The 15659-nt window shown below is 36.1% G+C and overlaps 4 protein-coding genes across 11 annotated transcripts; 2 read left to right on the top strand and 2 right to left on the bottom strand.

The window, feature by feature from the left end:
- Positions 1–81: 81 nt before the first annotated feature.
- Positions 82–2775, top strand: LOC143898956 (ras-related protein Rab-30). 2 transcript variants are annotated; one of them, XM_077408806.1, is made up of 5 exons: positions 82–381; positions 1264–1347; positions 1427–1610; positions 1774–1925; positions 1997–2775. In XM_077408806.1, exons 1-5 carry the CDS (start codon positions 160–162, stop codon positions 2105–2107), a joined length of 753 nt encoding a protein of 250 aa, XP_077264932.1. In that variant the 5' UTR covers positions 82–159; the 3' UTR covers positions 2108–2775. The 2 variants fall into 2 exon arrangements, with proteins under 2 accessions (XP_077264932.1, XP_077264933.1); XM_077408807.1 differs by having other exon boundaries at positions 242–769.
- Positions 2776–4711: 1936 nt separating this feature from the next.
- Positions 4712–11019, bottom strand: LOC143898953 (polyprenol dehydrogenase). 4 transcript variants are annotated; one of them, XM_077408799.1, is made up of 7 exons: positions 10897–11019; positions 6978–7501; positions 6097–6204; positions 5837–6010; positions 5524–5740; positions 5204–5402; positions 4712–5119 (listed from the first exon to the last, which is right to left on the bottom strand). In XM_077408799.1, the coding sequence occupies exons 2-7, from the start codon at positions 7123–7125 to the stop codon at positions 4925–4927; spliced, it is 1041 nt and encodes a 346-aa protein (XP_077264925.1). In that variant the 5' UTR covers positions 7126–7501; positions 10897–11019; the 3' UTR covers positions 4712–4924. The 4 variants fall into 4 exon arrangements, with proteins under 4 accessions (XP_077264925.1, XP_077264923.1, XP_077264922.1 ...); XM_077408797.1 differs by lacking the exon at positions 10897–11019 and adding an exon at positions 10049–10348; XM_077408796.1 differs by lacking the exon at positions 10897–11019 and adding an exon at positions 10059–10348.
- On the top strand, positions 11003–13769 carry Kr-h2 (transmembrane protein 33-containing Krueppel homolog 2). Of its 4 annotated transcripts, none has more exons than XM_077408800.1 (6): positions 11003–11036; positions 11769–11943; positions 12041–12222; positions 12310–12377; positions 12501–12634; positions 12734–13769. In XM_077408800.1, the coding sequence occupies exons 1-6, from the start codon at positions 11018–11020 to the stop codon at positions 12945–12947; spliced, it is 792 nt and encodes a 263-aa protein (XP_077264926.1). In that variant the 5' UTR covers positions 11003–11017; the 3' UTR covers positions 12948–13769. The 4 variants fall into 4 exon arrangements, with proteins under 4 accessions (XP_077264926.1, XP_077264927.1, XP_077264928.1 ...); XM_077408801.1 differs by lacking the exon at positions 11003–11036 and adding an exon at positions 11043–11212; XM_077408802.1 differs by lacking the exon at positions 11003–11036 and adding an exon at positions 11043–11308.
- An 89-nt stretch (positions 13770–13858) lies between these two features.
- On the bottom strand, positions 13859–15542 carry Rps3 (ribosomal protein S3). The gene is made up of 4 exons (XM_077408808.1): positions 15384–15542; positions 14547–14866; positions 14265–14452; positions 13859–14101 (listed from the first exon to the last, which is right to left on the bottom strand). The coding sequence occupies exons 1-4, from the start codon at positions 15414–15416 to the stop codon at positions 13917–13919; spliced, it is 726 nt and encodes a 241-aa protein (XP_077264934.1). The 5' UTR covers positions 15417–15542; the 3' UTR covers positions 13859–13916.
- Between the last annotated feature and the right edge of the window lie 117 nt (positions 15543–15659).

The following is a 15659-nucleotide window of genomic DNA, read 5'->3' as shown; positions in this document are numbered from 1 at the left end:
ATATCGACCTATCAATAAATCAAAGCTCTCCGGGCTTCCGGAGCTGGGACTGCTGGGAGCCATCGGGAGCACCATTATTAGTTATTAGTCGAGAAATTACCCAAGGTTGGTAGTTTTTAATACCTTATTGTTGACATTGTTGACAGTTGATCCAAGAAGATGAGGCTAGATGGCGGATCCCCGGATCGCGATGAAAGAGGCGTCTCCCGCCTCTCCGCACTACTCCGCAGTCTCCTACAGTTCGACGTTCGTCTAGCGCGTAGCGCGTCCAGTCCAGCGGAGGCCTATATACATAACCAACAACAATGTCGTCGGTCGCGTCCAAGGGAGACGCGAGAGCCGAGTGAGGATCGCGTGCATCAGCGCGGCGACGATGCCGAGGTAGTCGCCGTCGATTTCTCTCTCCTCTCTCTTTCTCCCTTCCTCGCACGATCGCTAGGAGGTGAGCCGTGAGCGCGCGCGGCCGTCCGTCCATCCGTGCGTGTGCGTGCGTGATATTCGGCCCGCCGTCTCGACGGTCGAGCGGTCGAGGTGAACGTGAACGCTTGCGGAAAGTCGGCGGTGCCCGCGGTCGGTGTCGGGAGTTGTCGTCCCCACATCGCACGGATGCGCCGTCCCCGTTGAGCGGGAGACTTGCGAGCGCGGACCCCCGCCTCCCGGTGCCGGACAGTGGCCCGCGAACATGGAGGACTACAAGTTTCTCTTCAAGGTCGTGCTCGTGGGGAACGCCGGCGTGGGCAAGACCTGCCTGGTGCGACGATTCACTCAGGTGCGTCGGCGACTCTCCTCTCGCGAGAGTCGGTCTCGTGGGGCCCCCCTACCTTCCTCCGCACCCCGCGCGCCTAGTTCACGCGCGAACGCGTTTCCCGGAAGGGTGGAAAGTTTGTTATTTATGCATCCTGGAGATGATGTCATCTACATATGCGAAACGTTACCTCAAAGCTGATCTAGCATAGTCCGTTTGCCTGCGACGTATACCATTGCATTGTAGTTTCGGTCGATGTCATTGCCTTGTTTCTATACGAAACTTTCTAAAGTTTATTCTCATTGGGAGATCCATTTTTCATATGACTTTATAAAAACTTGTGATCTCTTACTATAGAATACATTACATTTATAACAAGGTAACAGCTTTCACATATGCTAATAAATGATAAGAGAATGGTGAACATAAAATGGCAAATTAAATGAATGATTCAATGACAATCAAAATTACATCTATTAACATGGCCATAATTTTAGTGAAAATTTTAAAATTTACAGGGTTTATTTCCACCTGGACAAGGTGCAACGATTGGAGTTGACTTTATGATTAAAACTGTCGAAGTAGAAAATGAAAAAGTCAAGGTATACAGTTTGTATGTGACGTGCGCGTTCGCTACGTATGATTTACGATCTAATGTTGTTTTCTTTTTTTTTATTTCAGTTGCAAATCTGGGATACTGCAGGTCAGGAAAGATTTCGTTCCATTACTCAAAGTTATTATAGATCAGCACACGCATTGATATTAGTTTATGATATTTCTTGTCAACCTACGTTCGATTGTTTGCCAGATTGGTTGAGGGAAATCGAGGAATATGCGAGTAATAAAGTTCTTAGGATATTAGTAGGTAAATAAAAAAAATATGAAGATTATAAACTAAGAAAGTTTCTCTCTCTCTCTCTCTCTCTCTCTCTCTCTCTCTCTCTCTCTCTCTCTCTCTCTCTCTCTCTCTCTCTCTCTCGTCGATCACCTCGTGAATCAATTCTGTATGTTTTCTATTGTTCTGTCAGGAAATAAAATTGATCGAGAAGATAGAGAGATACCGACGCACGTAGGAGAAGATTTTGCGCAAAGGCATGGCATGTACTTCTTAGAAACGTCCGCCAAAGAAGCGGAAAATGTAGAGAGATTATTTATGGAGATAGCAGCTGAACTTATGGAGGTAAGCGAACGTATTTTCATTTTAAGATTATTTCGTTTAGAACATTTTGCAATGCTCGTGTGTTATTTTAGCAAGCACGCAGTAAGGAATTACCTCGGTATGAAACGAATACAACTTCAATAAACGGTAAAACGACGTCAATCGGTGATAGTAGTAATTGCGGTTGTAGCAGACTCTCCTAAGTAATTTTTGTATGTTATACCTTTTCTTATAGACACGGTGATTGAAATCGAGCGTATCAATATTTGATAATTTAGGAAACGTATAGTACATGTATATCTTTGATACACAGTGTTATTGTTTAGTGTTATGATATTATATGCTACGTTGCTTTATACTATGTTGTAAGATATATTTAATATTTGAAACATATTTAAACCAACAATTTAAATATGTCATTAAGCGCTCTAGCTTATAGGACATTAAATTTTTATAGATATATAGCGCAATTTTACGCTCTATTATTCGCGTTTTAATTTCATTGAAGTAACATTGCTTGATGTTAAATTGTTTAAGCATTTAATTCCATTTGCGCAATGGAAATTTTATTTTATATAATTGTAGTGTTTTTTTTTTTTTTTTTTTTTTTACTTCGAAAGTACAAATAGTTATTATCACAATGGATTTTGGTAACTCGTCCAAAATCTTATTAGTAATAATGAGATTTTTACAACACGTCACAAGCCTACGATGTATAAAGTTATTTCTAATGTGCAATATTTACATGTGTTTATCACGCTATTTTGAAGAAGGCAGCTCACAATGTGCTCATAACAGCATGTTAAAATTGAGGCATAAATGACATGTAACTCTCTATACAATAATCAACGAGAATGATTTTTTATTTTAATGGATTATTTATTATGTAATAATCTAGAAAAGTGATAACAAGATATTTATGACATTATTATAAAGTCTACTAGCATTTACATGATCAGATCTTGTTATATTTACTTTATATTTATAATTTATGAATCTTATAAACGATATATGGTTGATTATTAGTTATTCTGTATGCATTTCGTATATAATGTTAAAATGTCTCTAGTCTTTTCACACTTTTTTAATATTTTATATACACCAATATACATAACCGTTATAAATAATATGTATTTTGTTATAAATTTCTTGTTGGCTGAAACTTTCTGATTTTTTTTAAATAATCCGTAGCTTATTAGTATTGATTGTCATAGATTGTGTTTCTTTTGTATGAATTGTATGATTTTATTGAGATAAACATTCATCTTCCTCGCAGCAAAAGAAGATTAAATTAGAGCTCGGAATTGTTACATTCCTATTTTTAATTTTTTTTACTCATCTATTAATACTCAATTGAATTTGTATAAATTCTGCCAAATTTCTGCAATTTGTATAATTTCTACAAATTCTTAGAAAAATGCATAACAATATATATGTTAGATGTTAACATAAAAGTTATTGTATTTTACTTTTATCGATACCTGCAATTAAGATCTTTTTAATACAATTAAGTTTATGCAAACTATTCAGTTTGAATTAATCCAAAGGTTTTATGTTATATAAAAACGTTTTGTTATAATTATATAATGTAAGTTATTAACAATACATAATATAAAAAATCGCAACTTGTAATAAAAACTATATTGGTCAAAACACATATATCAATTTTCTTGGTATAAAATTAATATTATGTTATTGTATTTTAATCATAGAAAATTATATATATATATATATATATATATATATATATATATATATAGATTAGAATATATATAACAATGCACGCGTTATGCACATGCCATTTGTCCCTGGTTTACAGATTTTGCCAACATTAAAAAATTATGTAGTTAATACAAATTTATATCGTATTTCTAATATGTAAAAATCAATCTAAGTTACACACAAGATTTATATCAAATATATCTTTATTTGACTTTCGCACAAGTTTTTAAATACTTGATTAAATGAGTTTCTGTATTTTTGTATAATATTATCTTAAGTGTGCATTAAAATATAATCGTACTGCTATTTAAAATATTAAATAAAATATTTTATTTATATATATTATTACTTATATATGAAAATGTGTGTGTCGCAACAGTTGCAGAGTTATAAGCGATTGAAGTTGAACATTAGCATCGAATAAAGTTCGCATACTCAGGATAATCAGCTTGTACACGTGTGCATTCTGATTCACTTCATTAATTTTCACAGCTCTGTTAACATTTTTATCGCTTGACAATTAAGTGTCTTTAGATCGTTATGTAGATTTTGCATAAAGTATATAGCGATCACGGTCGGTCTCGCTCTTGATAAGAAATTAAAATCGAATTTGAATTTATATATTCATATCTTTTTAATTAGTTATAAAAAACTTGATACTTGGAAACTTGATTCTTCTCATGGACCACTTTAGACACGTAAGACGAAATATTCCTGCATAAAGGGAAAAACCTGCCAAGATATCCGCGTTAATAGTTATTTACAGCGCAAAATAAAAAACAAATCGGCATTATAAAGAAAGAACAGTGATAAACTACAAATGTTATTTTTTAAAGAATATATTTAATATTTATATAAAAAGATCCATTAAACAACAGTAATAACGATATTATAAATCTTATCTCTCTTTTACGTCATAACGTAACAAAAAACAGGAACCTGGGACAATTGCATGTTTTACATCACACAAAAGGCTTGTTTTCTCATGTATAGACATTTACATTATTTCAGTAAAGAATAATTCAGCTAAAAGGATTTTCTTCTTTAGGTCTTTCTAAAGTTTATCATCTGTCATCTTTTGCCGATTTTCATACATATTCTATGATGTGTGCGTAGTCGGTTATATATATTTTTTTTTCGTCGCGGTTGGAATTAGAATAGACGATATTGCACGAGTCTTTTTATGAAAAAATACGCCAATTTTTAATACATGTTTATTAAAATATGTATGCATGATACATGCAACAACAAATGAGTCATTTATCACGATATAAAATAAGTAATATTGTGTAACTTCTTTACAAATATTGGAACAAATCTTTTAAATGTGCTTGTTTTAAAGATAATTCTAACAATCGTTCTTGGATTTCCTCCTTGAGTGCTAACGGAGGAACAGCAAACTCTTTGCAATTACTGATATATATCCCACCTTTTCTTTCAACATCTTTGCTCATTGCGGCATATATTATTGTAGTAGCTCCTCGATCAGGTGTCTGCAACAGACGTGTAATTATAGAAACAAATTGATTGATAATAGCTTGGAAGAATTGAAAAAATTTGATAGGATATATCGTTACCTTCCACATAGTCATAAGCCATTTGTTATTGGCTAATAAGGCGTATTCGTTGAATAGATCTGTTCTCACTACACCAGGATGCACGGAATATACTAATACATTCAATGATTTGTCTTTGAAGAGTCTCTGCAATATTATCGTGGACGTTGTCTGTGCCAATTTACTTTGTCCATACGATGCATGCGTGCAAAATGTTTCCCTGGTACAATCATAAAATAATTGTTTGAATTCCGAGCGAACATCACACGTGGTATATTAGCAAATAATCGTAAGAGTCAATAATTGAAGAAAGCTAGCTCAACGATATGTTTTATGGTTACTTGGAACAATTATTGATGTAATCAAAATCTATGGTGCCAAGATCATGAGCGCATGAAGTGACGTTAACGATCCTGCTGCATTCGTCAGGACGCCCACCGGCATTCAATAACGGTAAAAGAAGCGACGTTAGTAAAAAATGTGATAAGTAGTTCACCGCCCATTGTTCTTCGTATCCGTCTTCCGTATTTTTATAGGCGCGAGGAAACATAATACCGGCTGAAAAGAAGCAGAAACACGTTCACGTTTTCTTTCACACACATCAGGAATCAGCGTTCTGTATCTGGAATGAAGTTGAAATGATTAATCCTTTACCATTGTTGATTAATATATGAATTTGATCATAGTCTGCTTTTATTTGCTTAGCGAATCCTCTGACCGATTCGAGAGAGGAATTGTCGAGCTTATAAACCTTTGCCCGTCCGCTGGTAATACCAGACTTTCTAATTTCGAGGATGAGCTTTTCACCTGCGCTAATTGTCCTACAAGCTAATTATATTTCCGTATATTAACATGTTATAGAGATGCGAGTAATGACTGCATCGACAATAATTTATTGTTAGCAAATAATTCACCGATTATAACTTCCATGTCACACTGTAATAATTTCTTAACGACTTCTGCTCCTATACCTCTAGAACCACCAGTTACGATTGCAACTTTGTCCGGTTTTGACGGTAAATCTGGAAAAAAAAAGACAATATAAAGAGATACAAGCATCAATTATGTAATACCAGAAATTTTTCTTCACTTAAAGCCGATTTCACTAACGTTGGTTAACTGTAACCTTTAAGGGTAAAATTCGTTCTCAGTCACATTCTTTAATTTTGAGAAAGCGTGTCATAAACGAAAAATTAAATGCTGTATCGTTAGATATTGTCCAATCTCGCGAGAAATCTTATTTTTATTTCAAGATGATTTTCATGTTTTCATGATTATAAGAGTATGAAGAATTTTGTATGTCGACATAATTTTTAACAATAAAAGTTGCAATTGCATATATTGTGTATATATATATATATTCATATTTATTTATCTAATATTTTTAGATTGCATATATATATATTGCAATACTGCTAAAAAATTTTCTGGAGTATATAAATAAAATTCCAAAATGTTACAGTTTTGTTGTATCTGCAAAAAAAAATATTTTAAATAATGCAATATTGTGATCTCTACATTGAAAGTTAACGAATGGTTATTGACGAATGTATTATCATGGCGACTGCATCTTAAGCGAAGTTTATTTTGACGACCCGCGCTCGGTACAAGGTAAATCTAATTCGTGTCACCAAACCGTCAACATTAAATAAATTACGTCAGAGCATTTGATAATTTGCTTGGCAATTCCGGACCACTTCCCCATTCCCGACTTTCCCGACTTATAAGAACACAATATAAATGTAATAAGAATTTATAAAACTATGTGTGTATCTGTGTCTAGGTTTTTTCTCACCTATCTTATTGTATCTGGCGTTGATTACATCGTGAAAATGATATGCCGCTCCAACATAAAAATATTTTATATGGCAGAGCAAGCACTTTGAGTAGGCGATGGCGCCGACAACAATAGAGACACTGACTATTATTGCTTCGAGTAACATTTTCACGTAAAAAGTCGTCAATTAACAATCATATATTCAACTTGTCGCGACACGAATATTCCGGATCGAAGCGCCAGCCACGAGATCAAGCTGCTACGACTACAAGAAACCTCCTCTTCGACCAAACCGATCCACCGTTAGTTAGGCACCGCTCTTACTTGTTCCACATTCGTACTTTCCAGCCGCATCAACCGTTATGCGTACGATCGTTCGTGCATACGCTATATATATATGAGGAACGACGCCTTTTACGAAATGGTACTTGGTACTTGGTCCGTTTCCCCTCTCTGACATTCACATGTCCTTCACGAGGGAATCTTCGGTCTTCATGCGTGACGAGACGTAACAGCTTAGACAATACGTGCCCAAACGACTTCTGGAAAATAGGATAATTTTAGATTTATCTGCGGTTTTCACACAGTTACTTGTGTTTATTCATTAGACTTTATTCTTATAATATATTATATGTTATTTCACTGATAAAATAATGCGTACTACCAATATCTTATATCAGTTATTAGATGTCGGAACTCGCAATTACTCTTATACATTTTATCTTTAACGGCTTACAATTAGACAATACGTGCCCAAACGATTTCTAAAAAATAGAATAATTTTAGGTTTATCTGCGATTTTCACAGTTACTTGTGTTTATTCATTAGACTTCATTCTTATTATATGTTATTTCACTGATAAAATAATATGCACTACTAATATATTATATCAGTTATTAGATATCGCAACTCTCAATTACTCTTATATACATTTTATATTTTATCTTTACTTGATAAAAGTTTAAAATTGTGTCTCAGTCTCCGAGTGAGATACAACATGAAACGATATGGATTGTCAGAGGATAATTTATTACTTGCCAGAAAATTTGAATAAAAAATATTGTTTGTTACATTCTATTTATGGCACCTTCAGACACTTGTTTTGATGCATAAATTTAAGCTACATATTTTATTTCTACGCATTATATAAAACGTAGGCAACAGTCGTCAAATACGTTGTGCAATTACCGAGAAATAAATTAAAGCAATTATATATCGAACGAATTATATCGAAAAAGTTATATTAAAGCTATTTTGTACAATATCGCAGAAGATTTAAAAAAAGATGAAACTTTTTGTGGGGAAAAAAAAAAAAAAAAAAAAACTTTATCCGAATAAGTTGTATAATTTACTAAAAAGTAAACAGTATCTATAATTTGTTAGTATTACAAATTATGTAATTTATAGTTAGTATTATAAAAATTCCATAATATATTGTAGTATATAATACCACAATTTATTTGTATAAGTAAACAACATTTTTTTCCGGAAACGTTTGTTCTTTTACCGTTATCTCTTTCATCTGTTAATCATAATATGGTATTATAAATTATTTAATATTGTATGTGATGAGTTATATAGAAATAAATTTGTCTCATTGTCAAAATAATCTACTTTGAAAAATTGAAGATGATAAAATAATGTAATAATATTACACAATAAACGTCAAGATTGATATTGCATTTATATAACTATTAGTTTCAGTTTCGATAACTGCAGCTACGCACACATGAATCAAATATCCTAAGTGTCACGTTATCGATGACAAATTCAGCTCATTTTTAATCTCTGTACGGTTTGCTAACATATTTATTAATTTCATCGGAGTAAATAACATTTACATATTGTAGTAAATAATTTTTTGTAAGGATTAGTAAAATCGAAAAATTCTGATCGATAGTGCTTTAACAATATAATAAATATAATAAATCTTGTGAAATGTCTTCCGACATTGCATGTTATAAACGCTGGGAATACCAGGTAGCGCCTGTGATACTCCACACTAAAACTATTCTATTTTCGAGCTATTGTTATTTAAATATATTCGTTTTTTAAATGTAAAATGTCCGCAGTCAGAAAAAACCACGTAAAGATGCATATCTTATCACGTAAATGCATATCACGTAAATGCATATAAAATGAAGTATATCTTCGACAAGTATGTGTGTCTTGTTACAATTCTTTCTTTTTTTAAACTTTGCAAATCTACATTTGCAATTTAGATTAAAGTACTCCTGCCATTTAGACATTAATTTATTTTTTCTTTATCTTTTGCCTCAACACACTTTTATTCATAGTTTCTTCACAATTTTTTAAATACTTTTTTTACATGATGAATGGACTGTATTTTAATAACATGACGTAATAACATGTCAATGCAAGTCGGACGTTTATCTCAAAACGAGAGGAACGTATTAAAATATCAGAATTATAAAGAGGAACACGTGTTTCGTAACATCCTTTTCCCCCCATCTGTCTCCTCGATTGACAGACTTTCCCACAAAATAAAAATAGCCGAATAGCGTCAGTTATCGAGAGATCATCCTGTGTAAAGAAATAAATTATTCATTTGGCGATTTAATTGCAAAACGTATTTTTTCTCGTACATTTCCTTCACATCATTCTATAATATGATAATGAATAACACGGTATAAAAAGAATAAAAGAGAGTTTATAATTCTTTAGTTCAAAATCGAAATAAGGCTGATCGCCAATTAAAAATTCAAGATTAAGATGGAAAGATGTTGCAAATTATAATGGAAGGTATATTTCCAATTAAAATTAAAACGTCGAATTTGTCGTTTCATTATAAAAATATCTCTAAAAAGCCGCGTTATTTATGGAGGTGACTCAATTTCTTCTCTTCACGTCTACTTTTTCATATATACTTGTTTGCGTGTATTTCTTCATACATATTACCTCTTCACGTGTACCTACTTCTTCGCACGCGCGCGAGACTCTCTTCGACAATTTTTTAACTACAATAAGATATCATTTTTTTAATTTTTAATAAATCAAAGAATAAAATTACAGTCAGTTTTTAACAAAATTTCTTTAACACGCATTATTACAGGGCATTTAGATTTCACCTCAATTCACCTGTCTCTTAGGCTCGGGGATTATCTCTCTCCATACGTTCTCTCTTCTCTTCAAACATTCACTTCACCACTATATCTGTCGTTCGCTTACGTCTATTATTGACAAGAGTGTATGGGCGAGCGAAACGCGTGGATTTGCTAAGTTTAAATGACTGCGCGGAGTAGTTATCCTTGGGAAGGCAATAAGACAGATTCTAAAACGGACCGGCTTCGTTCTACTTGCACTTTCCTCGCTCTTTCTTACATGTCGGCAATAAAAACAAATGGGTCTGCTAACAGCTGATGCTGCTGATACAACTGGCGCATGAGCGAGCATATCGTGCAGCGTGCTTCAGTTCCACGTGATAAACTAGAGCTTCGACATGTTAATTAGCTCAATCGAAGCGTCGAAGGATAGGGAGAAATAAAACTTTGCTCGTTATTTTTGACAATAGCATCATTCATTACGTGATTTTCACTGAAAGTTGACTCCTCTCCTTCCACTTTCGAATTCCTAACATGAATCGAATGTTGCAGATTGAATCCTGAATCTAACAGCGACCTAACGAAGGTTCGATGTAAAACGAAACGCATATATGTTTCAACCCACGCAATTGCAATTAAGTAATGCAAATCGGACGTGTATGGGCGAATTCGAATCGACGCTCGAGGAATTTCAGTGCTCCCCATATTTTTCATTCTTTTCAGCCCAAGGGTCGCGAAAGTCTTGTCTTCGTCCCTGCCTCTGCCTTCTGTTTCCCTCTGAAGATAACGCTTCGACTTAATTGATAATTATAAATCGATAATTGATTTCGTCAAGCATCGCCGGCTGAGTCGATCACATCGGTCGAGTTAATTACCATATCTCTTGGTTCAACGATCGCTGTGGAGTTTCGGCCCGAGGTGGCACCATGTCGCGGGCTCCACGCGACATCTGCGGACTTGCGGACGGAGCGTACGGACGGAACTTGAAAGTCGGGGATGTCGGATTCGCTATTCGGTATTCGCTCGCCAATAGTCCCGGACGTCCCTCGGCCTCGGCTCGTTTAGACACGTAGATGTCCGGAATAGGTGGACCCGCGCGATTGTTTACCGCTGCTGTCATCGACGTGTAGATCGTCGCGGAGTATCCTGGTGCGTCGTGTGACGTGTCGTGTCGTGCGGAGCGTGGAGCGCGTAAGTGTACGCACCGACGTGTCCCGTGCGCGACGTGTCCGCGAACCGATTCGGCTCGCCCGATTTTAGACATCGGCCACGACGGTGTCATCCCAGGTGACGATGTAATTCACACGGCCGAGTCACGCGATCCCCGAGCGTCGTGCAGCTACGCTACGTGCGGCGCAGAAAAGTGCTTACGCACGCTCATTGATGTTTTTTTTCCCCCCTCCCCCCCCCTCTGTCCAGCCCGTCCTCAACGTAGTTCAACGTAGTTTTCTCAGCCGAGACAGCCTTCCCCGCGGAAAGCGTGGACCACTGGTGGCCACTTTCACTTTAGAAACGCGTGACGCTCGCGATACGCAACGCCGTGTCCTTTTTTTTTGCGCAGGCCCACTTTCGGCCACCTAAACATACATTTGCATAAATTATACCAGTTTCTTCCGAGATTCGATTAACATTTTCGCCGAGAGGAATCGAGAGCGTAAACGAGTATACAAATTAGTACATTAGTGTTTTTTTTTTCGTTAATCGTTGTTAATCCTTAATCGTTTTCTCCGTTTCTCTTTCTTTCCAGAGTTCAGGATGGTGGACACAGCAAGCAGTGGATCCAGCGACTCGTCGCCGCAAGTCGAGAAGGGATGGCCAGCTTTGAAGCAGCATATTATAGACAATAAGATTAAATTTGGATTGTGGGTCACTAGGCTCTTCACCTTAATCTTCACAGTCGGCTACATTATTCCTATATTTGGGTACTTTCATATACTTTTATCTGAACTTTACAGAGTTAGAGTAACGCCTGTCTTTGCCAGGTTTCCTTAAATCTTGCTTTTCTTTTTTTTTCCCCAGGAATCCCTACAATATATACTATAAGGTATTAATGAACAATGCGGCGACCAGCGCGTTACGTCTGCACCAACGAGTGCCGCGTGTTCAGCTCACGAGGCAGTTTTTAGAGACGTTGCTGTTGGAAGACTCGTGCCACTACCTGTTCTACTCCTTGATATTTTTGTATGCGGCGCCAATTACATGTATCCTTTTAATTTACTCAGCCTCTTCGATCTCTTAAATGTTCCATATTTTAACAAAATTGAATCCTGAACTTGATTCGTGTACAGTGGTGCTCACGCCAGTTTTCCTTTTCGCTCTGATGCACCTGGCCAGTTACTCTCTTACATTGCTAGACGTAAGTAAACAAATTAATATTGATTATGCTCTACATACTATATAATACGTGTGAAGAAAATTATACCTTACACGACTACCTGCACAGTCATAAGAACGTAAGTTGAACTTGTGATCTCTGCAGTGTCTGGGACATAACAGCTGGTGGGGCGCTCGCCTATTGATATCCCTGGTGGAATTTCAGTCGCGGAATATCCTTCGCCTGTGTGCTCTATCAGAAATCATCATCTTGCCGTTTACTGCTGTTCTAGTATTTACGTATGTATTGTGCACGATTGTCGTGTCATAACCCGACAATAGAGAAACATTTAGCGGCATATTAAATATCCTTTTTCTCTTTTTTTTTTTTTTTTACAGAGGACGAGCCGGTTTGCTGACTCCCTTCATCTATTATCAGTTCTTGAAATTGCGTCTTGCGTCACAAAGAAATCCGTTCACGCGTAACGTATTTTACGAGCTTAGAAACGGATTGAGTTCGGTGTCGAAAAAGCCGGCCGTGCCGGACATCATTCGAAAGCTCATCAACGGTCTGCTTTCTCTGACCCAACAAATGGCGCCAGTGCGTCAATAATATCTACGATATTGAATTTTTCAATTTTTTCTCAATATTGTCTCTCAAAGACAGATCTCCTAGGGTTCTAGGGTCCACTCAGCAACACTTTCATGAATTAGTGTTAGCGCAAAATGAGTGCCGACATCAAAATTCATAGTGAATGTTACGTTTGGAATATCTGTGAAAACAATCAAATCATATGAACGGTTTCTTACGTTAATAATGTGCAGTTATAATTAAACTGAAGAGACGTACTAATCATTATCGTATAAAATTTACGAGTTAAAGACAATTACGTAACTTGGCTAATAAGGTTTTTTGCTGGATTCTGTTTTTCGGGTTCTTAAATTTTATATTTAAGAATTATAAACTATGCGCGCATATACTAACTCTAAGATTTTACGTATAATTTTGAGCCATGAATTTGTAACGAGTAGATAATGATGCATAATGGAGTTCACTGGTTAATGGAGTTTAATGTTGATTACGTAAACTATTTTTTGTTTTTTTTGATTGATTTCGCACGGTTTTGCGGTATTAGGGAATGTGTATAATATATAATATATCTAATATATAAGTTATAAAATTTATATATATTTCCGAGTCACACGGAATGGTTGACTCGCCATCTTTTTTGGGATAAGCTCTGGAAATAGTTTATCACGTGTTTGTTCTATCAGTTGTTAGTCTAGCATAAGTTCGTTTATCTTCTACCTGATATTTGGATATTTAACATATATAAAAGTAATTCAGAATGGTTTTATAAATGAAAATAATTATCGGTATACTGTAGCAAACATCTCAAAACACATTAATAAACCTTTTTAAATAAAAAGAAAAGCTACCTGAAGATATTCTTACCTAGCATGAATCATTCTTTTTTTTAGTATTTCGTACATTAAAACGTTGAGAATAAAATGCAACGCAGATCTTATTTTCCGTTTATTTATTTTCTAAATGCATATAAAACTGCATTTAAATCAATTGTTATACAACGAGAGGAGTGGGTTGGGGTATATCTTTTGATGGCTTCACCTCGGAGATTGGAACTGATGGCGGTACTTCTTCTTTCGGTTCCACGATCGATACATAGTCAGGAAGAGGCTTCTTCGGGCCGCTCTTGCCATTGGGATCCCATGGTAGCATAATTTTAACTTTGATTCCCAATACGCCTAAGATATATTACAAACATAAGTGATACGAATTGCAATACATATGAACGACCATAAAATAAATGGAATGTAATATAAATTTCTGGTAGTTTAAAACAACTAGTTTCTGTGATGAACACACTTGCTATATTAGTCAAAGTAATTGCCATGGTAATATTCGTACCTTGGCGCAGGAGTACATGTCGGGTGGCAGCATTCACGTACTCGTTAGTCGGCTCACCCGAGTGAATCATGAGACCGTCAACGAACTTCATTGATTTCGCTCTTTGACCACGTAATTTGCCGCTGACAACGACCTCGCAGCCTTTCGCGCCGGATTCCATGATGAAACGCAGAACGCCATAGCATGCCCTGAGGTATTATAATAAAATAATAATTAATGGAAATTGCAGACGGTGCAATTAGGACTGACAAATAGTGAACGGCAGATAAAACTCCGATGTACCTTCGTACGGCAAGACCTCCAATTAGCTTGTAGCGAAGAGACTCTGCCTGCGCGATAGCGCACAAACCACGAGTGGCTACTTTTTCAGCGTACAACTCGACATTCTGGTCCTTGAAGTTGAAACGCTTCTGTACGACAGACGTCAGTTCCCTGATCCTGCGTCCCTTCTCACCGAGCACGCTCTGCGTGTGGGTGGCTAGTAAAATAATTTCAGTCCGATTTGGCGTCACGCGGACTTCCACGCCCGAATAGCCATCTTCGGCGAGCTCACGAGTCAAGAACTCGTTCAACTCGGCTCTGAAGACACCGTCGCCTACGAACTGAAAGTGAAAAGAACCAAATGAATGTACATTTATAAAAAATCTTATATCAAATATGACTGTAATTTGATTTATCCATAGAATATAATTTATTGTATAAAAATTGTTTCATTATATATAGATTTATATTGAGGAAGCTCGTGCAAATTAACTATCAGGTGCACAGTAGCAAATTAATGAAAATTTACATTTATTGAGTTCACTTTTTTAGGTTATTATCATGAAATTATAAATTAATTATTCAAGCATTAAATACGTAACACCAAGAAATTACAAAGACTAAAATACACCGAATTCCATTTAATAGAAATGTGTACAGTTTAAATAATTTCGAGAAAGGATACGTGGAATTGTAAAATCCACGTGAGAACGATGCCGGAATCCCCATGTCATCCGCAAACCGCGAGTATCGCATTCGTCCGATTTTCGACGAAATGTCACCCCGCGAGTTCCCAGCGTTGCAACTACAAGAATATTTTTCACGTATTGCTCGTGATAGACTTTTGGAGATCGCTACCTTCCTCTTTTTAGAAATCGTACGGTTCTCCATTATTGCGGTTACTGCCTCATGTTTTAGCGAAGCCAACGAACGAAGAGAAAGAGACACGGGACACGGGCCGAACTCAGGTGCACTCAGTCAGGTGCACTTTATGCACTAACTGCACGTTAAACTGCACTAACTCTGTCAATCGATTGATAAATCTCCATCAATAGGGTTCGAGTCTCCGCTAAATCGGGTTCGAGTCTCCACTAAATCGAATTCAAGTCTCCGCTATAAATTGTAAGTAGAGAG

Source organism: Temnothorax americanus, unplaced genomic scaffold (assembly GCF_048541705.1).
Source record: "Temnothorax americanus isolate GAGA-0224 unplaced genomic scaffold, ASM4854170v1 Scaffold25, whole genome shotgun sequence".
Lineage (NCBI taxonomy): Eukaryota > Metazoa > Arthropoda > Insecta > Hymenoptera > Formicidae > Temnothorax > Temnothorax americanus.
This window is presented reverse-complemented; position numbering and strand designations above follow the sequence as displayed.

Excerpts from the sequence above, each read along its gene's own strand:
- LOC143898956 (XM_077408806.1), top strand. The coding sequence starts at position 160 with ATGAGGCTAGATGGCGGATCCCCGGATCGCGATGAAAGAGGCGTCTCC. Across the intron at positions 1,348-1,426 it reads TAGAAAATGAAAAAGTCAAG|TTGCAAATCTGGGATACTGC; the intron begins GTATACAGTTTG and ends TTTTTATTTCAG. Across the intron at positions 1,611-1,773 it reads AGTTCTTAGGATATTAGTAG|GAAATAAAATTGATCGAGAA; the intron begins GTAAATAAAAAA and ends TTGTTCTGTCAG.
- LOC143898953 (XM_077408799.1), bottom strand. The coding sequence starts at position 7,125 with ATGTTACTCGAAGCAATAATAGTCAGTGTCTCTATTGTTGTCGGCGCC. Across the intron at positions 6,011-6,096 it reads TGACATGGAAGTTATAATCG|CTTGTAGGACAATTAGCGCA; the intron begins GTGAATTATTTG and ends AAATATAATTAG. Across the intron at positions 5,403-5,523 it reads TACATCAATAATTGTTCCAA|GGAAACATTTTGCACGCATG; the intron begins GTAACCATAAAA and ends TGATTGTACCAG.
- Kr-h2 (XM_077408800.1), top strand. Across the intron at positions 12,223-12,309 it reads GTATGCGGCGCCAATTACAT|TGGTGCTCACGCCAGTTTTC; the intron begins GTATCCTTTTAA and ends ATTCGTGTACAG. Across the intron at positions 12,378-12,500 it reads ACTCTCTTACATTGCTAGAC|TGTCTGGGACATAACAGCTG; the intron begins GTAAGTAAACAA and ends TGATCTCTGCAG.
- Rps3 (XM_077408808.1), bottom strand. The coding sequence starts at position 15,416 with ATGGAGAACCGTACGATTTCTAAAAAGAGGAAG. Across the intron at positions 14,453-14,546 it reads GGAGGTCTTGCCGTACGAAG|GGCATGCTATGGCGTTCTGC; the intron begins GTACATCGGAGT and ends ATAATACCTCAG. Across the intron at positions 14,102-14,264 it reads ACATGTACTCCTGCGCCAAG|GCGTATTGGGAATCAAAGTT; the intron begins GTACGAATATTA and ends AATATATCTTAG.